At 31.8% G+C, this 22,850-nt stretch overlaps 3 protein-coding genes across 4 annotated transcripts; all 3 read left to right on the top strand.

Moving 5' to 3' along the window:
* Positions 1 to 1,684: 1,684 nt before the first annotated feature.
* On the top strand, positions 1,685 to 4,281 carry LOC103487310 (pentatricopeptide repeat-containing protein At2g37230). The gene has a single exon (XM_051081539.1). It carries the CDS (start codon positions 1,850 to 1,852, stop codon positions 4,130 to 4,132), a length of 2,283 nt encoding a protein of 760 aa, XP_050937496.1. The 5' UTR covers positions 1,685 to 1,849; the 3' UTR covers positions 4,133 to 4,281.
* Positions 4,282 to 10,197: 5,916 nt separating this feature from the next.
* On the top strand, positions 10,198 to 12,363 carry LOC103487312 (WAT1-related protein At4g30420-like). The gene is made up of 7 exons (XM_008445586.3): positions 10,198 to 10,686; positions 10,757 to 10,825; positions 10,921 to 11,037; positions 11,128 to 11,377; positions 11,488 to 11,646; positions 11,734 to 11,882; positions 11,977 to 12,363. The coding sequence occupies exons 1-7, from the start codon at positions 10,499 to 10,501 to the stop codon at positions 12,161 to 12,163; spliced, it is 1,119 nt and encodes a 372-aa protein (XP_008443808.2). The 5' UTR covers positions 10,198 to 10,498; the 3' UTR covers positions 12,164 to 12,363.
* A 2,697-nt stretch (positions 12,364 to 15,060) lies between these two features.
* Positions 15,061 to 21,778, top strand: LOC103487313 (WAT1-related protein At4g30420-like). Of its 2 annotated transcripts, XM_008445588.3 has the most exons (7): positions 15,061 to 15,431; positions 19,451 to 19,683; positions 19,766 to 19,834; positions 20,079 to 20,195; positions 20,342 to 20,591; positions 20,933 to 21,091; positions 21,176 to 21,778. In XM_008445588.3, the coding sequence occupies exons 2-7, from the start codon at positions 19,493 to 19,495 to the stop codon at positions 21,539 to 21,541; spliced, it is 1,152 nt and encodes a 383-aa protein (XP_008443810.1). In that variant the 5' UTR covers positions 15,061 to 15,431; positions 19,451 to 19,492; the 3' UTR covers positions 21,542 to 21,778. The 2 variants fall into 2 exon arrangements, with proteins under 2 accessions (XP_008443810.1, XP_008443809.1); XM_008445587.3 differs by lacking the exon at positions 15,061 to 15,431 and having other exon boundaries at positions 18,855 to 19,683.
* Positions 21,779 to 22,850: the final 1,072 nt, after the last annotated feature.

The raw sequence follows: 22,850 nt of genomic DNA on the forward strand, positions 1-22,850 counted from the left end.
TTTACGAATTAAAGAAAAAAAGAAAAATGGTAACTGATACGTTAATGGTGTGAAATGAACTATATCTTTAGGAGTTGACAATTCAGAACCAGCTAAAGATATTTTATTCTTAATTAGGTCCTTGATAACAGTAAACGTGGCCTGTCTATGATTGATTAATGGAATATCTACTGAACATATATTCAGAATCAAACCTAGTAAGAACCCATAATAACCTATCCTCATGAATACAACAATAAGCACATATGTATAGGACCTAGGCAATTGTATATATCAATATTGTTCATATCAATAATACTGCCTAACTTGGATCTAAAACTACTGTAAAATTCTTTTTAGCACATATGTTTATTAACTGTAATCTCGGATACACTAAAACTAACGTAATTGTGCAATTCATTGAAAAACCCATCAAAGTATACTGCAATTTTGGCCATCCTGACAAACATATTACAAATATATGTAACTATTACTACATGCCCAAATGAATGTATTATGGTAAATAATAAGGGGTATATATATAAACAAATAGACTACAATACTGGCCATCCGAACGAATGCATGTCTTATGGTAAATATGAAGGGGTATATATTTACAAAAACAAAGAGTTAAATAACTAATGTATCAGAACTTATAAATCTAAAATACATCTTAGTGACTATAAGGTTAGACGTTCTCGAAATACTATGATCTCATGATTTAATTGAGTACAAAACAAGGGAGTAATGATAGGAATAGAACTAACTAGATATATGTGAAGGCGGATGGTATTCCCTAATAGAATAATTGTGAGGAATAACAGAAATAGAACCGCCGGTGAAGTTCTGAACACAGTGATATAATATAAAGATTTCGACAGTGGAAGAAATATCCAGCTGTGAAAGAAATTTTCAACACAAAATATATTGAATTGATGAAGGACTTTCGGGGGTGAAGAATTTTAAAATTATTCCGACGGAGAACGTGAGCAGAAGACGACGAAAGGTAAGCAAGAAATTGGACCACGTGAGCAGAAGAAGGTAAATCAATTAAGAAATTGCATTACGAAATATATTTTTGAATAATATGAATAATTAAGAAATATATTTTTGAATAATATTTCCGTATTGAAACATATATTATTTGATTCTAAATAAATTGCATTTATACAAGAAAACGTTTATTTATTTATTTAATTATTAAATACTAATCCAAAATACAATCTAGGAAATTATAATGTATACAATTATGATAGCAATAATAAAATTAAGAAAATAATTAAATCTTAAATTCAAATTTGACATATAATAAATGTTAATCATAAATATAAAATGGTCCTAAAAATAAGCGAATTCTTATTTATGTAAAAATTTGAAAATTTAGGATATTTCTGAAATTTCGTATACAAATAACGTCTTTCCTCTAAATATTTCTAAATTTTAATATGCTTTATTTCCGATTACTTTATAGGGTAATTAGAATAGGGAGCAATTTTTAGAATAATTATCAAGTATGTAGCAATATTTTAAAAAAAAATCAAATATAGCAAAGTCCGTCAAAGTTGCTATATACTTGATTATTTCATTTCCATCTATCCCTATTTTATATGATTTGATGGGCCGAGTAATTGCGATGGGCCATTGAATAATCTTGTAAGCTCGAGCATGGGCCTTACGTATTCGTATCTCTCTTCTTCTTTCGGCTGAAGAAGCAAATAGCAAAGGTTTCTTCTTCCTTAAACCCTAAACAGGCTTTACTATGTCACTCTCTCTATGTTTATAGATCTCTGTCTGTACAAAATTCAAATGCACTGAGGTTTGACCTTGTCCGACCTTTCTTTACAAACCCTTTTCAGCGATTCCAACATCCATGGCTCACATTTCTGTATCTAAACTTCACTTCACCCATTACAGGGTTCTTTCCAGTTCTTCAATTTCGAAACCAACTGCTCTCAATTCACTTCATTTCTTTAGCTCCACTCAAGAACCCATCTCCCCGGCTACTCAAAATGAAAGCCCCAATGATCCACCCGCCAGTTCTAATGCGGCACTGCCTCAGACAGCGGAATCTGCGGCTGTCAATGGCGTCCAGCAAGTTAAGGGAAGAATCCCTAGAGGTAGGCCTCGTAACACTGAAAAGTTAGAAGATCTTATTTGTAGAATGATGGCAAGTCGTGAATGGACTACGCGTTTACAGAACTCGATTCGTTCGTTGGTTCCTCAATTTGATCACTGCCTTGTTTATAATGTGTTACATGCTGCTAAGAAGTCGGAACATGCCCTCAATTTCTTCCGGTGGGTGGAGCGAGCTGGATTATTTCAGCATGATCGCGAAACCCATTTGAAAATAATTGAGATTCTGGGTGGGGCTTCAAAGCTTAATCATGCCCGTTGTATACTTCTTGATATGCCCAATAAGGGGGTTGAATGGGATGAAGACTTATTCGTTGTATTGATTGATAGCTATGGTAAAGCTGGGATAGTTCAGGAGGCTGTGAAAATTTTTCGAAAGATGAAAGAATTGGGTGTTGAGAGGAGTAATAAATCTTATGATGCTTTGTTTAAGGTGATTTTGAGGAGGGGGCGGTATATGATGGCCAAGAGGTACTTTAATGCTATGTTGAATGAAGGATTAGAACCGACTCGCCATACCTATAATGTGATGCTTTGGGGTTTCTTTTTGTCGTTGAGGCTTGAGACAGCCAAGAGGTTTTATGAAGACATGAAGAGTAGAGGTATTTCGCCCGATGTTGTTACATATAACACTATGATTAATGGATATTGTCGGTTCAAAATGATGGAGGAGGCAGAGCAATTCTTTACTGAGATGAAGGGTAAGAATATTGCACCAACAGTGATAAGCTATACCACTATGATCAAAGGTTATGTCTCCGTTGGTCGAGTAGATGATGGATTGAGATTGTTTGAAGAGATGAAGGCTGCTGGTGAGAAGCCGAATGATATTACTTATTCGACTCTCCTGCCTGGTCTTTGTGATGCAGAGAAATTGCCTGAAGCTCGAAAAATTTTGACAGAAATGGTGGCTAGGTATATTGCTCCGAAGGACAATTCAATTTTCATGAGGTTGTTATCTTGCCAGTGCAAGCATGGTGATTTGGATGCTGCTATGCATGTGCTGAAAGCAATGCTTCGACTAAGCATTCCAACTGAGGCTGGACATTACGGTATTCTGATTGAGAACTGTTGCAAAGCTGGGATGTATGATAAGGCAGTTAAGTTGCTTGACCAGCTTGTAGAAAAAGAAATCATATTGAAGCCACAAAGTACTTTGGAAATGGAGGCTAGTGCATATAATCTTATAATTCAGTACCTGTGCAACCACGGGCAGACTGGAAAAGCTGAAATATTTTTCCGACAGTTGTTGAAGAAGGGTATTCAGGATGAGGTTGCGTTTAACAATTTAATCCGTGGCCATGCCAAAGAAGGGAATCCTGAATTTGCATTTGAAATGTTGAAAATCATGGGTAGGAGAGGTGTGTCAAGGGACGCAGAATCTTACAAGTTGCTAATCAAGAGTTACTTGAGTAAAGGTGAACCAGCTGATGCTAAAACAGCTTTGGATAGCATGATTGAAAATGGGCACTCTCCTGACTCGGCATTGTTTAGATCAGTGATGGAAAGTCTATTTGCAGACGGGAGGGTGCAGACTGCAAGCCGAGTGATGAATAGTATGTTGGATAAAGGAATAACAGAAAACTTAGACTTGGTTGCCAAAATCCTTGAAGCCCTTTTCATGAGAGGTCATGATGAAGAAGGGTTGGGACGAATCAATTTGCTAATGAATTGCAATTGCCCACCTGATTTTGACAGTCTTTTATCTGTTCTTTGTGAAAAGGGGAAGACAATTGCTGCCTTCAAGCTTTTAAATTTTGGATTGGAAAGAGAATGCAACATACAGTTCTCGAGTTATGAGAAGGTACTAGATGCTCTGATGGGAGCAGGAAAGACGCTTAACGCATACGCAATTCTATGCAAGATAATGGAGAAAGGAGGGGCCAAGGATTGGAGCAGCTGTGATGATTTGATCAAAACCCTGAATCAAGAAGGGAACACAAAGCAAGCGGACATTCTCTCAAGAATGGTAAAGGGTGGAGACAGAAAACGGAGTAAGAAATCTTCTCTAGCTGCTTGACTAATCAATTCCTCCCCTGTTTTTCCACCATTTTCTCCTTTGAAATGATATTTCATGCTCCAAGCCCTGAATAACACTTGGGTTGTTATTTGATCCAATATACTCAAATTGTAGCTTTAATTTTTGTAGTGTTATTTTTTTTTCCTCCCCATGATTTTAGTTTCTTCAGTTGATGAATACTGAGGGCTTTGGTTTTCTTAAAATGTTTCCTGGTAATATCTGAAATGTGCAAGGGATGTATATTATCATTATGGGTGGATGAGAAAACATAGAGAAGTTTTTTGGGAATGCAAGGAGTTTTACATAGAGAAGTTTTTTGGGAATGCAAGGAGTTTTATTCTTCTTTCGTTTATAAGTTTCATATCTTATTGCTTCAATCATAGAACCATATGTAATTGAAGTTTCAACTTTGCCTATGTGCTTGCCTTGCTTGAGTTAAACACAATTTTTTTAAGAGAAAAATTTGAGGATTAGAATGATATTAAACAGTGAAATTCATATTGTACTTATGTAAAGTACAATATTGAATTTATGTACTGAAGATTGGCAACAAAATGTGGATTTCTTTTGGGTTCTTAGTAATTACTATAAATAAAAAGCATTGGACAATCATTTTCTTTATTGTGAGTTCAATCCATGAAGAGGCCATAGCTATGTAGGAAACATAAGGTGTCTTGGAGGTTTATTTTTCTCAAATGTTCTTTCCAGGACTAAAACAAGTCCAGGTGACAGAACTTATGGAACGCGTGATGGGGATTGCCCATTCTTATGTGTCTGGGAAATTTTTTGTGTTTGAGAAATTCAAGCCTGATATAAATCAAGGCTAAAAGAATATTTATTGAATAAGCTTGATATGATTAGTTGTTACAAGGTATTTGATAGGTATGGTTCTTTTTTAGTATAAGGTATTGTTAAGTTTGACAAAAAAAAAAAATTAGTTAACTGGTTTTGATAATAAGTATATTGTATGGAATACTCTTTTAAAAAAAGCAATGATGTAGTAGGAATTACGGTATTATACCCAAATTCTTAATTTTTTAGGACTTCGATGAAACTAATCCCAATTCTAATAATTAAGAATTTGAGCATAATACCCTAATTCCTACGTCATATAATCAAGGGTTGGTGGGAGAGTTCACGCTTGTGAAGGTTGAGGTGGCTCTTAAAGGATGACCCTAACAAAAGGTCGCAAGTTGGGGGACGAAGCTTGTCGTATTTGTTCATTGATTTTTAATGGCAGTTCCTTTTTCTGAAATCTTAATCGAACTCATATTGTAATGATCTCTAAATGTGGAGAGCCACGAAACATGTCCGATTTTCATCTAATTAATCTTTACGATGTGATTATTATTATTTAGTGCATACGTGCTATATGTGGGAGGACCCGGGGAAAGTGGGAAGTGTGGCAATCAAGTTAGATATAAGCGAGTCATATGATAAGGTGAAGTGAGAGTATTAGCTACATATGAGTTTCTGTAGTCGGTGAGTGCAACTTGTGATGAGTTGTCGGAAACGGTTTGGTTCGCAAAATTTCTCAATATTGTTCCCTAATTGGGAGATTTTACCCTTGACAGGGAATATGGTAGGGAACACGAGTTTGACTATGCAGTAGTTCATTCGGTCAAATTTGGGGTTGGCTTCCACGGAGTTCTTGGAACGCTATATTTGGGGCTTTCTTCTCAAGGTTGGTGACATAAAGTCATTTTGTATTAGAGGGTTTGAGAGGAAGTGGGAAAAACTCTTCAAGGGTGGAAAGAACGATTGTTGTACCAAGGTAAAAAGTAGGTGTTGATAAAGTTTGTTGCTCATGCAATTTTCCAACTATATATATTATGAGTTTTCGGATTCTCATGGGGCTATGTCATGAGCTCAACAGAACGTGTGCCTGGTTTTCGTGGGGTTTAGTTAGGGACAGGGAAAAGATCTTAAGTGAAGTTGGAAGAAAATATGTGGATAAGGAGTTCGGAGGGGTGTGGTTAAAAGACCTTGAGGTTTTCTGTTAGCTAGGGAAAGTTGGAGGTTGATGAGGATTCCTAATAGTCTTCCAGGGTTTGTGTTAAGGTGTCGGTATTTTCAAACTGGATCCTCCATCAGAGCTTCTTTGGGCACGAACGCTTCCTATTTTGTGGGCCTTGAGTTATTTAGACAGAGGTTTAGAGGGATGTGGGAAAAGAGCATCATTGGATTTCGGGTACAGGTAGAGTCCTTGAGGGATGAGACAGTGACATCTTTGAGGTTTGCTAAGGGAGGATGGGAGGAAAAGAGTGTGAACAGTGGGATGCTGAGATAATTTTAGGCATTTCAAGTAATTATTTACATAAGGATGATTAGGTGTATTGGACCTTTGAAAGAAAAGAGCATTTCCCCTTCCCGGTTAAAAGTGTGTCTAAGTTGGGGATGTTCGATGCTGCAAATTAGGGGTCTACTACAACGAAGTCAGTGGTGCCGTTATTTTAGAAAAGTTTGTGGCAAAGTTAGTTGCCTCCTAAAGTGAAGATATATTATCAGATGATTTTTAATGATATAACTCCTAGGAGGACGAATTTGGCAGCAAAGGAAGTCGAGGTGGATACTCGGTGTCCATTCTATCATTGTGAATTGGAAATGTCTAGTACATTTGTTTTGGAAGTCGGCTAAATTTTTTTCATTTTTATATATGTGATAGGAACATGTTGACGATGTCAAGTCATTATGCCTGGGCGATGGAGAATGGCAAGCAAGAGGAGTGGATGTCATTGTGGTGGTGTGGTGCATTTGGGAGGCACGCAACCAAGTAGTTTTTCATGGGGAAGATATATGGTTGTTAGGATGGCTCATGCAGGGTATAATGCAAATGTTAGCACGTGGGATGTGATGACAAAGAGAATGGATGAAAATGAAGGGCGTGATGTTGCTTAGGATATGAAGGAATGTAAGAGTGTATTGTATGGGTACTTTGGGATCATGAGACTGCCCTCATTTCTACCAGGTAAAAGACTCTCCAAGCTCATTCGATGTCTATTTACAGAGGTTTGGGCAATCGGTGTAGGACTGCAGGCTGTGGACTAAAATAATGGTGTGTATTTACAAAATTGTATTTTATTTTCTTGGAGTACACCAAATTGGGCTTAAGGGAGATGTCGACCTTGGCCAAGTTGAAGCAGACCCTAACCACATGAAATTGGATATGCATTTCAACGGTTATAAGATTATCCTACAGTAATTAAAAAAATTTATCGGAACAAATCATATCAATTATCTTGATAAATTTAAATTTTACTCCCAAATTTTATAGCTTTCATACTTTTTTACTAACTTAATCATCGGAGTATGTATGGTAATTATTCACTATACCAAATGGATGTGTTGCGTAAATTTTCTCTTTTACGTGATACATTATATTGTTGGAAAGTTTTTCTATCAAAATTTTCACATTCTCAAAATATATATATATATATATATATATATATATATATATATTTATTTGCCAACTGTTATGAAATTGTACTAACGACAGACGGGTTTGAACTTTGATTTCCAAATTCAGATATTATTTTTATAAGAAAAACGTGTAAATTAAGAACTCAAATTTAAAAATATACTTTGCAGCTGAAAAGTTTTCCAGATTTCATGTCTTTTTTCTTTTCTTCGCCGCGGCGGAACGACTACGAAATTTGGACCGATCTGTCTTCAATTTCAAACTCGTCGTTGTCCACTACCTGTATTTTCAACACCCATATGATTATATTACAAACTTCAAAGTCTTCAGTTTCGGCCTCTAATTTAGACTTTTTCCCCTAAACCCTCATTTTTGCATTTCATTTATTTGTATATTAAGCCTCAAATTTAAATCAGAAAAGAAAAGAAAAAAAAAAAATACAAACTCAAAACAAAACTCCATTAATATATAGTAGCATATATATCCATGATCAAAACAACCCTTGTTGTTTCAAATTCTTATTCAATTAAGGTATGTTATGACTTTTATAGTCAATACATTATTTATATCTTTTAAAGACTTCTTTTGCTATATAATCATACTAAAGATTGAAATAATATGGGGTTGTTCTCAAAATTAATTGATAAATAGATGAATAATCCATCGAAATATGAGACTTCTTGATTCTCTTTTTTTTTTTTTTTTATTTGGGATTTTCAAAGAATCACTTTAACATTATTTTAAAAAACTTATTAGTATTTACAAAATCTTGATACGTGATTTATTTCAAAACATTATAATATAAATATATTTTATAAACATGTTTTAATCACTACATATCTTAATCGTCCTTGAACCAATTGAATATGGAAAAGAATAAGATCAAGAATGCAAGAATCATGGTTTTATAGATTAAAAATAATCAAATAAAAGAGAGAGAGAATCGTTCATGTATACTTTAAAAAAAAATTTCTAAAAAAACATCCACTAGAATATTGTATTGTATCATATCTCCGAAATTTGTAAAATATAATAATGACAATCATGCACACAAAATAATAAAATTACAAAAAGTTCATATACTAAAAGTAATTGAGTATATATATATATATATATATCTCTAAAGAAAAGTCAAAACTAGAATCACGTATGTATCTCCAAAATGATTAAATTACGAAATAAAAGGTCATGGACAACCATGAATCACATGATCAAAATCAATCCTTTGGGTTGCATTTGATATGTATTGATTTTTAATTTTAGTTTTTTTGATATTTTCATTTTGATTTCTAGTTTTTGAAGACATAAAGAACATACATATTAAGTCCAATTAAGACAATATTTGTACTTTCGACCTTGAGGTCAAATGTACCATTTTCTCTTCCATGCTTTAAATCAATGCCTTTGATGAAAAAGTTTTAAACTTTTTAAAATTTGGATTATTTTGATCACTACTTGGACGTTATAGTTTTTCTTTCACCATGTCATTTACTTCTTGTCATTGTTTTAAAAACAAAGTTTTGACATTTTTAAAGTTTAAATATTGAAAATTTAAAATATACATATAGTTTTGAAGAATTTGTTTTTGATTTTGCAATTCGTGGTCTGAAAATTTACATATTTTTTTGGTAAAGAAAATTATTCTAATGATTTGGCGTAAAAACAAGTATGGATTTTAAAAACTAAAAACAAAATATGTTATTAAATGGAATCTAAGAGTCTATTTGACAGAAAATCTTTTTTTTTTAAAAAAATGAAAATAATTAATTTAATGTGCAAGTTATTTTATGTTTTCATTCATGTGTGTTTGATAGATCTAGAATTTCATCCTAAAATAAACAATTGTCTTAGATGTGTGGATGTTAAATCTGTAAGACATAAAATTCTCTATAGCTATTTACAACCTAGTAGAACTTAATTTAATAATAAAAATATATAATTTAAATTAAACTAAAAGGAATTGCTTAAAGGATTGTAATGTAATTTAATTACCGCAATCATATACGAGATTGTGAAGTATGAAAATAGTGTAAAAAATGGTTGGATTGAAAACTCTTAGAATGAAATGAGTTTTATATCGTCGTACAAATTGAGTTCAAAACTTTCAACCCAAACATGAGTTTTGAATTACATTACAAACACATTTTATTATAAAACACAAAATATCTTTAAGATCATAAGATTTAAAGAAATCCTTCGTACAATTAAAAGAATTTGTAAAGAAAAAGACTCTAATATATAAGAGAAGAACAATGATTAAGTGCATCGATATGATGTGAAGTTACTTAAAATAATGTTAAAGAGACTAGTTGCATCTTCAAGTTTTTTTTTCCATTAAAATAAGTGTAAAGGTAGGATGTTCATGAATGAAACTAAATGATGATAAAGAAAAGAAAAATTCATCCTAATCTTAACAATGATATCTAAGAATCAATCAATCAATCAACATATGATCCCTTGCAGAAAAGATCACGTTGGATACCTCTCTTCTTTACTTCAATCATCTTGATCTACGTGGTGCCACGTCTGAAAACCGCCGCACTTTTTTTTTTTTTTTTATAGAAAAGAAAAACACCATCACCGATCATCATCATCATCATCATATATAATTATCCTATTCTTGCTCAGCCTTGCCTCACAACACAACATGACAAATAACAGTCGTCCACACCCTATGTCAGTACGTAAAAACATACCCATAAAAATTTAGACTTTAGCCTAGCTATAACAACAAAAGATTATAAGATGTTTAATTATATGAATGAAACCCCTAGCTAAGGTTAAAAAGAAGGCCATTTGAGAGAGAGCACGTGGCAATCTATGCTCCCATGTGGATCCGTCCCATGGAAGCCAACACATTTCACAAAACTTTGGCCGTCTTCAAACCCTTTCTATTTAGTGGTGTTTGAGAGAAACTAAGCACTACGCCAAGAAAGAAATTCAGAGATATGGGTCGGTGGCATTTTGAGGATTATAAGCCTGCATTGGCTATGCTGGGTTTACAATGTATTTATGCTCTTCTTGCCATCTTTAGCCGAGCTGCTTTGGTCCATGGCATGAGCCCTAGAGTCTTTGTTGTTTATAGAAATGCCATTGCCACTCTAACCATGGCCCCTGCGCTTTATTTCTCAACAAGGTAATATATTATAATATATTCACAAGTTCCCATATAATCTGTCCAATTACCTATTCATTCTCTGTTATAGGATAAGTGGCAACAGGATTTTCATCGGATTCAGAGGCTTTTCTCTTATATTTGTCACTGCTCTTATTGGGTGGGTATGAATAATTTTTTTTATCTTTTCGAAACCCCTGTTTTTGTTTTTGTTTTTGTTTAGTTTAATTTGTGGTGTTTTGTTTCGTTTGACAGAGTAACTGGCAACCAAAATGCTTATTTTGAAGGTCTTTATTTATCCTCTTCATCAGCTGCAAGTGCTATAGTTAATTTAATTCCTGCTATCACTTTCGTTATGGCAGTCACTGCAGGGTACGAGATTCTTTAACTCTTCTGTTTACGTAACAAACTTAATTAACTTAACTATGGGGGTTTGAAATTGAAATATTCATAATGTTTCAGATTGGAGAAAATAAAAGCAAGAAGTTGGAGAACCGTAGCGAAAATAGTAGGAACAATAGTATGTGTAGGTGGAGCTGCTTCAATGGCGTTAATAAAAGGCCCTAAATTACTAAACGCACAAATTTTGCCTAAAAATATTAGCTTTCTCAATATACTTGGAGCCGTCGAACCCGAACACGACACGTGGTTTCTTGGCTGTGTTCTTCTCTTTGTCAGCAGTTGTTTCTGGTCATTCTGGATCATCATGTTGGTTCGTCAAAAAAAAAATTCCTCTAATTATTAATAGTTTAGAACTAAACCCTTGTTTCTATATTATCATAATCACCCTAAATTAAATAAAAGTTTGATTCCATTCCCCAGGTTCCAATTTCAAGACATTGTCCTGACCCAATAATTTCTTGCACATGGCTGTTATTCATTGCCACCATATTGTCAGGCTTCTTCACTGTTCTTGTGGACGACAACACAAAAATCTGGAATCTTCCTTCTTTATTACAATTCGCTACTTGTTTATACGCCGTAAGTCTTGTCAATTCTAAACTTTGAATTTTGATTTCTTTGTTTTTTTAAGTCTCCAAACCCAATTAAATCAAATTTATTTAAAAGGGAACAAGCTCAGCACTGTCGTTTTTCGTACAATCTTGGTGTGTTTCAAGAAGAGGCCCTCTTTTCACTGCTTTATTCAACCCAGTTTGTACAGTCCTCACAACGCTTGTTTCTTCTTTGTTCTTACACGAACAACTATACATGGGAAGGTACTAAATAAATTACTTTATTACATTTAACAAGAATGTAAATTCAATATACATTAATCTAATTCACTCTTTTTGAATAATTGGGACAATGCAGCTTAATGGGTGCTATTGCAGTGATAATTGGTTTATATATTGTGTTATGGGGTAAAGCTAAAGATGTTGAAGACATGAAACGACGACGTGGAGAAGAAGTTGATGATAGTTCAGAGAAGAAGGATATAGAACAGCCGCTGCTATGTGATGAGGAAAGTGATGAGACAATCAAATATGATAAAGTTTGAGGAAATTGAGGGATTGGGATCTAATTCATGATGGCTAATTTTTGTTTGTTGTGTTTGTTTTGGTGTTGCAAACTACAAAATTTTCACCACATATTTGTGGGATCACGAGTTAGGCAGAGGTTTTTGGAAGTATATGTATAAGTTTTAACAAACCATCTGACAAGTGGTTAATTAATAGAATATGTTATCCATATGAAAAACGTCTTCCAATCCAACTTCAATCCAACGTGTATTCTGACAAACTAGGCCAACCTAGATCAAGGTTTGTTAGTCAATTGGTGATTTAAAATCTGTGTTTATTTACAAACAAGATGATGATTTGCCAACGAGTTGCAAAGCCAAGAAGAAACATTTTCTGCTCTCAAGCTTTTAGATTTTGGATTGGCAAGATAAATATTGCTACAATATTGAATTCTAAACTTATGAAGGGTACTCTTCCTCTGTTTTTTATTGCTTTTTTTTTTCTCTCTCTCTTTTGATATGATATTTCACACTTTAAGCATTGAATAACACTTGGGTTGTCATTTACTCAAATTGTAGCTTAAATATTATTAGTGTTCTTTTCTCTTTCCCAAGGTTTTGGTTTTGTTTGATTACGTCCGGAAGAGAAAGCCATGGAGATGTTTCTGGGATACAAGGAATTAGGTTTAATTTATAGTGTGATAGTATATGCATGATTTGATATGAAGTGTGCTATCTTTATACTTGAATTATATATAAAAGAAAAAGAGAGAAAACTTAGCCCATGTGCCTTGCAACGCATGAGATGGGTAGAATTTAAATTTGAGGGTTGGAAGGAAATATATATATTTCAATTGTGGAATCCAAATTGCATTAGAATACGTGTTACTAAAATTTTATTGAAAAAGAGTTGTTTATATGTAAATATAAATATTGGCATTTGTGCAATGAATACTGAAGACAGAATGTGGATACCTTCTTGGCTGTTTCTTTTGGGATCTTAGTAGAATAATATAAAAAAGAAAGAAAGCATGGAGATAATCATTTATTTTCCCCTTATCCAAATGCATGAAGAGGCTACAGCTATGGAGGAAACATATGGTGGAGACGTGGAGGTTCATTTTTCTCGAATGTTCTTTTACGTGGACAAAACTAGTCCAGATGGCATCCAATTTATCATTCGCCCTATAAGGATTTTTACCATTCTCTTGACAAAATATTAGAATACATTATAAATGTTTAAGAAAACGATGCACTATAATAAGAACAAAAAAGAAAAAAGAATAAAAAGTAGTAAATACCACAGAGAAAGCTTTGTGATAAGTATCTTCACATTCAATTTGACGGGAGGAAGGCCAATTGTAAAGCTCAATTTAACATATTAAACATACTACATAACATTAATTCATCAATAAAATAAAAAATGGATTGATGCATTAAATACATTATAGAGAGAAATTAAATAGGATGTAATATATTCAATTTATTATAGAAATTTTGAATGAGATTGAGATAATTTAAGAAATTAGCCCTATTTAATTATAGTTTTTGGAAGAAAAAAATTGAAACAAACCGTACCTATTTTATTAGGTCTCCATTTAATTTAAAAAATAAATAACTTTTGAAAATTAAATCATAGATTATATTTAGAAAATTACGATGGATAACGTAGAAAATGAAACTATTTATAAAATTTAATCATAAATTATTTGTGAATTTTTCTAAGAATAATAAAAAAATACAAATTATTTACGCCTTATGATAAAAAATTATTAGAAGACAAAAATTTTACTCAATGTAGATTTATTTTATCATTTATGATAATTTATTTTTATATTTTTGTATGTCAGACCTTCTATAAAGGACCTATTTTTAAGTAAAATAGATTTAAAATCCAGTAAAAAATGGAAAGGATATAAAGTTAATTTTCTAAAACCAAAACTAATTAAAACCCCTTTTTGGTCACCAATTTAGTTGAAAATTGTGCTCTATATGAACACTATTTCCATTCATAAATTTTTTTTCATTTATTGTTTGCTTTTATCAGTAGTTTAAGAAATAAAACCAACTATTTGAAAACTCATTAAAATAACTTTCACAAGTTTGATTTTTCTTTTAAAATTTTTACTAACAACTCAACTCTTTTTAGCTGAAAAGAAGTAACAAAACGAAAATTAAAGGACTATCAAATGAAGTTGTTTTGTTTGGAAATTAATAAACCATCATCGTCAACGCATATAACAAAAAGAAAAAATTTACAGACATCCTTTTACAAATCGACAACAACCAATCAGGACAAATTACGACAAAGTCACAAAACGAAGATACCCCACCCATCCCTACGACGAGCAAGCACATGGGTATAGTACTACGATTCCAGTTACAACGTAACCATTATATAAACAAGTTCATTACTTACTAGTTAATTATTACCGAATGAAACTTTTAACTCCTTTAGTAAACGCAACATATATTTACATTAGTCATGCTCAAGGTGCTGCCAAGTGCAAGTGGAGAGCCGTTTATTAGTTTTACAGGCATATATCCCTACTATAATACTAAAGTGTTAAATCAAATTAAGTGTCTATTCTCAACAAGAGAGCACACACATAAGAGTTTAAGTACACATCTAGTGATATATTTAGAAAACGACAAGGGTGCTAACAAGATATAATCCTAGTTAGAGATGTTCGATGTAGTCTTGACTTGTCGTATCTTTTTCTAAAAAAGGCGTGGAAGGAAAACTTTCAAATGAGCTTTAACAGTAATTCACATCATGTCCTGCTCTTTCTTCAAAACACTGTTGGTTAAATATATAAAAATTGAAAATTTTGAAATTCGTTCATTAGTATAAGGTTTTTGAGGCGTGGCGAAGGGGAGTAAGAAATTAAAGACCATGTGTCAAAAGTTAAGCAAGAGTCTCAACCATGTGTGTGTGTAAGCCAGAGGGGATAGCCATAAAGGAAAGTTATTATTGTCCCATCTAACCCCTTTCTCTTCATCCTTTGGAAATGGAGGCTGTTGAACCTTCTTTAATAAATATGGCTTCAAGCTCGCTGCTACTTCTCTCTATTCTCTTTTTAAGTATAAGTACATAGAAAATGAAGGCCTCCATTTCAAGTTTCATACTATCTTTTTTTTTTTTTTTTTTTTTTTTTTGCCTGTAATTGGGCTTCCATTTGCTTCAAACTTGTAGCTTAATTTTGTTTGGAATTTGTATGCATTGAGATCTTCCATTGTGTTGCTGAGGAAAAGGGGACAGCGCTGGTGCATCAAGTGGAGGGGTGTGTCCATTACTTTTGCTCAGGTATGTCCATAAAATTTCTAGTACTATGTATACATGTGTCTTTCATCAATAAATAATTAAATATGCGTTTTTTAATTTTTAAAACGAAGTTATTTTAGAAAATAAAATTTTGTTTTGTTTCCAGCTAAATTCTTTCTTTTCTAAAACACATTTCCGATCACAACCGAAGGATCCTATTATTTTCATATTCATTTCTTTTAGAAAGAAATCATATTATTTTCCTACTAATATGTAATTTATAATATATATATATATATATATATATATATATATATATATATATATATATATATATATATATATATATATATATATATATATATATATATTTTTTTTTATTTTACTATAATAGTTTAAAAATTGGTAAATTTTAGTGAATATAACCGACTACTCCATATTGAACAGCATGTTTAACAAAAACCCATAAAATTAGTCTTTTTTCTTATATTTTAGATTTGTGCTTTCGAGTCATTTTTGTAATTTTTCTAATCGTATTTTCCTACTTTTTGTCCGCTGTGATTTTTTTCTATCATTTTTCTTATTTTCCTTTTATTTTGTACGTCGTTTAAGTTTGGTAACCAAATCTAATTTTTTTAGTTGTTTTTCTTCTTTTCCCCCTCTTTTTTACATTGTTTAGATTAGGGTAACTATTTTTACATTGTTTAGATTAGGGTAACTAATCGTGTATAAAGAATCTTGAAAAAATTGTTTAGATTAGAGTAGTCATTGTGTAAACAAATCTAAACAATTGTATACCAAGAGAATCTTGAAAAAATTTGTTTTAGTTAAATCAAATGATGTATACGAGTTTTGAAAAAAGAGCTAAACGATCTTGATTTATTTTTCATTTGATTGTGGGCCTGAAAACTTCCTTCGTTTTCAAAATCATTTTATACTTTATAAATACTTTATTGTTTGTTATATTTTTCAAAAACACCACTAAAAATTTTGGTTTGAAAATTATAGATTATATTTAATCTAAATTATTTGATACAAGTGTAAGGAAAATAGTACTTATTATAAATAATTGAATCATGTGATAATATATAAAGTATATAATTAATACATAAAATATTTATCTAAAAAGAAAAAGTATACTAATATTGAGTACAAAATGGAGATGGAGTTTTAGAATAAATTAAAAAGTGAGTTAGGTTTATTTAGTCATTTATTAGTGTAAAAGCTAAAATCTGGTTATCTATCACCTTTTACCCATTATAGTAAACTAAATAATTAAGAACTAAAATCCGGCTTGATTATTTTTTCTTCAAGCAACATTCAAATTTTAGACTTCCCCTAATTATTTAGCATATTTATAGTTCAATAAATACCTCAAAATTTAGTGACCACAAAACTTAATTATTCTTGCATTTAAAAACTAGTTTTGCCAAATCATTATAATAAATAAAATTATAAACAATTGTTTTAAATGATACCACTGTTTGAAAATATTTTCAAATAATACAAACTGTTATTGTCAGGAAAATATTTTCAAACTTTTGTCGATGGAAGTACTATGAGTTAATGAGAAGTAATAATAAATATCAATCGTATATTATTATCAAAATTATTATGTTACATCTTTTAGGAAAAATTTTGCATTAATTATCTAATAATTGAAATCTCTTTTTTTACAATGACATTATTAAAGTCATGGAATCAAAGTAGATTGAAAAGAAAAGATTATAATGTCAATTAGGCACTAGTATAATACCTAACTTGTGACATTTCATCCTTAAGAGATTCGTTCTCTCTATCCTCCTCTTATTGTTGTTATTATTATTATTATTATTATGTTGTACTGAAAAGATAGTATTATATATTAATACCTTTACTAAGTGAGAAAGGGAAATGAAACTCAAAATAGATAACAAAATAAAGTCATGAAGACAAAGACTCTAAAAAAGATTATTGTATGCTCTCTTCTTACATCACATTTGTCTGTCATTCTCCATCAACCCAACTATAGAGTAATCTAAATCTCTACTATTCATAGCCATTTGCTAAAATAAAGTATTTTTTTAAAAAAAAAATTAAAAACGGTTTGGGTTTGCTCTTTTTTTTTCTTCTAATTTATAAAAATGTAAATATATATATAATAGTTTAAAAAAATTTGGTTTGGTTTCAAATTAGGTTTTTCGGATCAAATTAATTTGGTTTTAAAATTTGTTTAAAGTGAACTAATTTACACTTTTTGTGTTGGTTCCACATGGTTTTTTATTCGGTTGCATTTCAGAAACGGTTTCTGTTTTTGCGATTTAGATGATCCTTATCATACATTGACATCATTCATGCATATTTAAATTTGACATTATTCATATTTAAATTTGAAAGTGAGATTGACTGAGCCTACAAACATGAACTACAATGTTCATTAAAAAGTTCATTTTTGTTTTTGTTTGATAAAGTCTGCATACTAAAATTCTTAATTCAAAGTATATATACATTTAAAACATTTTGTTGTTTATAGAATGAAGACTTAGCTCCTCATACATTGGAAAAATGTTCGTCATTAAATACGTGTTCCTCCTTAAACCAAACATTTAATACTAATTTCCTCTTCTTTTTTTTTTCTTTTTAAGAAAAAAGATAAAGAAAACGAGAATCATGGATCAAATAAAAGTCTAAATAAATAATCAAATAACAATAATAAAAAATGTTGAATCATTCATATATACTTAAACTATTGTTTTTTATATATATAAGAAAAATACCAACTAGAACGATGAATCGTACACCTAACATTATTAAATTATGAAGCAAAAGATCATGGACGACCAATGCACACATAATAATATATTTTATATATAAGAGCAGAGAATCATGAATCATGTTCTCGAAATCGTTTACTACACCACGAGACTTAGAAAGATTAATGGGTCCTTCATTTTCACTCACAAATTAAATAGAATTTTGAAAGATTTCATCCTTCATTTTCAAGGTAGAGGTGAGGATCACATTACAAATGACAGTAAACAAATTCCATCTGATATTTATGCCAAAATTATAAATTTAGCTTCAACTAGTATAGTGTTTTGCCCCGATCTCAAGTCTTTCCAGCCTCAAACACTGCTTGAAATTGGGTTGAACTTGAGCTATTCCAACCTTTTAAAACATAGCCTCCAAGTTGGATTGGGGTTGGTATTGGCACTGTTTCTAATAAGTTATTGTTTTTTATTTTAAATTGAGAATAGTCTATTCATTGATAGAGCATGTGATCTCTTCCTTTTTATCTCAATGCTTGAACAATAATTCTACATTATAGAGTGGTTCTTTAATAGTTTTCAATTTTCAACTCATACTCTATCTTATGTAATCCACTCTCATTTATTTTTTTAATCAAACATGTAGTGTAGATGAAAACGAGTTGGTTGTTAAATTAATTTTTTCAAATTTTAAAAATTGTTAGTATTTATTGATCAAGATTAAGAATTATATATGAAACGGTTTGAAGAGAGACCCAAAACGAGCTAACCCATCGTTAAGGTTAAGATATTCATATGCCGCAATTTCAATTCATGAAACGACTAGATCAAGTCGAGATGATGAACTATTAGCTTTGGATGGGATCTGCTTTTGAACTTTTAAACAACCTGACCCCACCCCTTATATTTTATTTTATATGAAAGAAGAAAAAACGTTATGAGTACAGGAAAGATGAGGGTGGTGGTGAAAACAACCGTGTGGGATTCGCGCTGACTTAGAAAATCATGTTCCGACTACGATATAAGCCACATACGGAAATGTCCACAACTGGTCCATTACAAAAAAGGAAGGAAAAAGAAAATGATTATATATAAGACACATGAACAGCATATAATATAATTTATAAAATATTGCTCTCCTAACTCTGCGTTTATTGGGTTGGCTTTACACAGTCAACAAAATACAGACTATACATTTCACACATTATTTATTACCTTCTACACCCTTCGTCTTATTTTCCACTTTCTTCTATATATATACATATATTTGGCATTCTTGACACAAGTTATATTAGAGCAGTATTTTTATTTCAGAGCTAGGTGTGGTGTGTGGTTCTTTGTTTTCGAGAGAGAGATATGGCGTGGCGTTTTTCTTTTGATGATTACAAGCCAGCCGTGGCTATGGTGGGTTTGCAGTGCATTTTTGCTGCTCTTGCTATCTTCAGTAGAGCTGCTTTGCTTCAAGGGATGAGCCCCAGAGTCTTTGTTTTCTATAGAAATGCCATTGCTACTGTAGCCATGGCTCCTGCTATGTTCTTGTCCTCAAAGTATGTGTTGTTCTATTGTTTCTACCTTTTCATATAGTTAACACAACAAGCTTATTTATTCTTTTATTTATTTTTTCTACAGGAAAAGTGGCAGCAGGATTTCCATTGGATTCAAAGGCTTTTTTGTCATATCTATCACTGCTCTTGTTGGGTATGCATGAATTTATGTGATTTACTTATCTTGTTTGCTAACAAACAATCTTGGGTCTTACCATTATTTACATAAGAAAATAGACTCCATTCTAAAAACACAAAATATCAATTCTTTTTAGCACAACAATCAGGGTTGAATCATTCTTCTACCCATTAGAATGGAAAAAATCGTGTCAATGAATTAATTAATTAATATTTGGCAATTTTTTTCTTACCTTATTTGTGGTAATTGATTTTGGCAGAGTAACAGCGAACCAAAATGCCTATTTTGAAGGCCTATACTTATCTTCCTCATCAGCGGCGAGTGCCATCGTTAATTTGATACCGGCTATCACCTTTGTTATGGCAGCCACTGTTGGGTACGTACGGACCTCAATTTTCTTTTTTCGTCTTTGTTTCAAAAAGTTTAGACATTATAAAAAATTATAAAAAAAAAAGGGAAAGTTTATTTCAAAGTTTAAATGACCATGTACGCTTTTGAATTTAAATATAATTAACGTTTCAGATTGGAGAAAATAAGAGCAAGAAGCTGGAGAACTGTAGCGAAAATAGTAGGAACAATTGTATGTGTGGCTGGAGCTGCTTCTATGGCCTTAATAAAAGGCCCTAAATTACTGAACTCACAAATGTTACCTAAAAATATAACCGTTCTCAATATGCTTGGAATCGTGCAACCCGAACACGATACGTGGTTTCTTGGCTGTGTTCTTCTCTTTGTTAGCAGTTGCTTTTGGGCATTTTGGATCATCATGCTGGTTCGTCTAAATCCTCTCACTTTGATATTACACCCCGTTTATGTTAAGGTTAATTTGTAATTTGTTTGGAAAAAGAAAAAACGTATTCAAAATAACAAAAACAAATTTTCATTTTATGTAATTGTTAAGAATATTCATAACTAAATACAGTAAAATTTAAAGCTTTTTGGTGTCTGTCAGGGAGAGGATTTAAAATTTTGTAAATTATTTAGTTTTATTTTTGCTAAATTTCATAAAAGGGGTTTTAAAAGTACACTTAATCTTAAAAATAAATGTATTTTCTATAAGAAAGAAATAGTCCAATGCATGTTGTTTGACGAAATGAAACGGAAATTGGACAGGTACCAGTTTCAAAGCACTGTCCAGACCCAGTAATTTCCGGCACATGGATGTTATTCATCGCCACGATACTAAATGGCATCTTTACCGTTCTAGTAGATGACAACACAAAAGTCTGGACTCTTCCTACTCCATTACAATTGGCCACTTGTGTATACGCCGTAAGTATAGTTCATATTATTCATTGCCATTTATTAATTCAAATTCCCTAATTTCCTTAATTTGTATATATGTATATCCTTCAGGGTACAACCTCCGCATTCTCCTTTTGTGTTCAATCTTGGTGTGTTTCTCGAAGAGGCCCTCTTTTCACTGCCTTATTCAACCCTGTTTGCACTGTCATCACAACATTCGTTTCTTCTCTATTTCTACATGAAGACCTATACGTTGGCAGTTTAATGGGTGCAATTTCTGTCATAATTGGCTTATATATTGTGTTATGGGGTAAGGCTAAAGATGTACAAGGCATGAAACCACAAGTACTTGTCACAGCTGATGAACAACATGGAATTATTATTGATGATTCTGAGAAGGATCTAGAACAGCCTCTGCTACGTGATGATGAGCAACAATCTGAACATGACGATGTTATCAAATGTGATAAAGCGTGACCATTTTGTTGTATTGTGATTATAAATTTTTTAATTCTAGAAATGGGATGGAGATTATTATTTTTTTGGTACTTGGATGTGTGTGATCGGGTTTATTAATTAGATCCATGGATATATATAATTAGTTTGTGTTCGATTTTGGGTGTCACAAGGGGGCAGGGGGTTTTGGAATTATATGTAAAAATATAATTAAGATGAACATGATATACATATGGACATAACCTCCAAATTCAACTCTTTTCCACGTGTATTCTTCTTAACTTAAATCGTCCAAAACTTTGTGTCCCATTACTCTTAACAAGTGAGGAGAGTGTCTATACTTTTTCTGGTGTTTGAATTTTTTGTTTGTTGGTTTCTTTATACAATGATTGCATTTCGTTCAAATTTAAATAAACTAAGAAAAAATAAAAGCTACTGCAATAATTCTCCCTTCATATATTGATCATCTTATTCATATTGGCCATCCATTTTTCTAGTTCAAGTGTTTCAGGCTACTCTCGACTTTACATTTTTTTTTTCGGAACATCTTTTAGATTATTTTGTTGAATTTTAAAGGCTTCGATTAGACTCAAAGCTCAACTTTATTACATTTTTTTAATATTATTTTTACATAATTTCTGCATCCGTTGCTATTTGTATCCTTTCCCTCTACAAAGTCATCAATGTCATCTCTCCTTTTCCTCTACAAAGTCATCAATGTCATCACTATTCGTGTCCTCTTTCCATACAAAGTCACTAATGTTATTGAATACTGAGGACATCCTCTTTCCATACAAAGTCATTAATGTTATTGAATACTGAGGAGTTTGGGCAAAAAGACGTGATTGTCTATTCAAATGAATATATCTTCAATCTTTTGTATCCATGTCCACATTATCAATATATATGAAGCTACACCACTATAGCTCCACCACTAACTGTAATAATGAATAAGTATTAAATAGTAATAGTAATACTTTCGTGTAAAGATTTTTCTTTCCCAACCCACTACATAGAGAATAGACTACCTTCTAATCAATATTAACTCAACTTGGTGGCATCAAACCTCATGCTCTCATTCTTCTTTGTATATTAAAAATATTTATAAAAAAAATCAGATAGTAAAAACAATCTTTCACATTATAAATTTTGGTTGGTGTATGGTTTAAGCTACACAAGAATGGATATAGCCATGCTTGTGAAATTATTTTCGTAGATTAAAGGCTCTAATTTTTAATGGTTTTTTTGTACGGATGATCCGAACAGATAGTGAAAAATGAAATTACATCGTTTTTGTTAATGAGGATTTTTATCCCTTTGCTGGCCTCAA

This window comes from Cucumis melo, chromosome 2 (assembly GCF_025177605.1).
Source record: "Cucumis melo cultivar AY chromosome 2, USDA_Cmelo_AY_1.0, whole genome shotgun sequence".
Lineage (NCBI taxonomy): Eukaryota > Viridiplantae > Streptophyta > Magnoliopsida > Cucurbitales > Cucurbitaceae > Cucumis > Cucumis melo.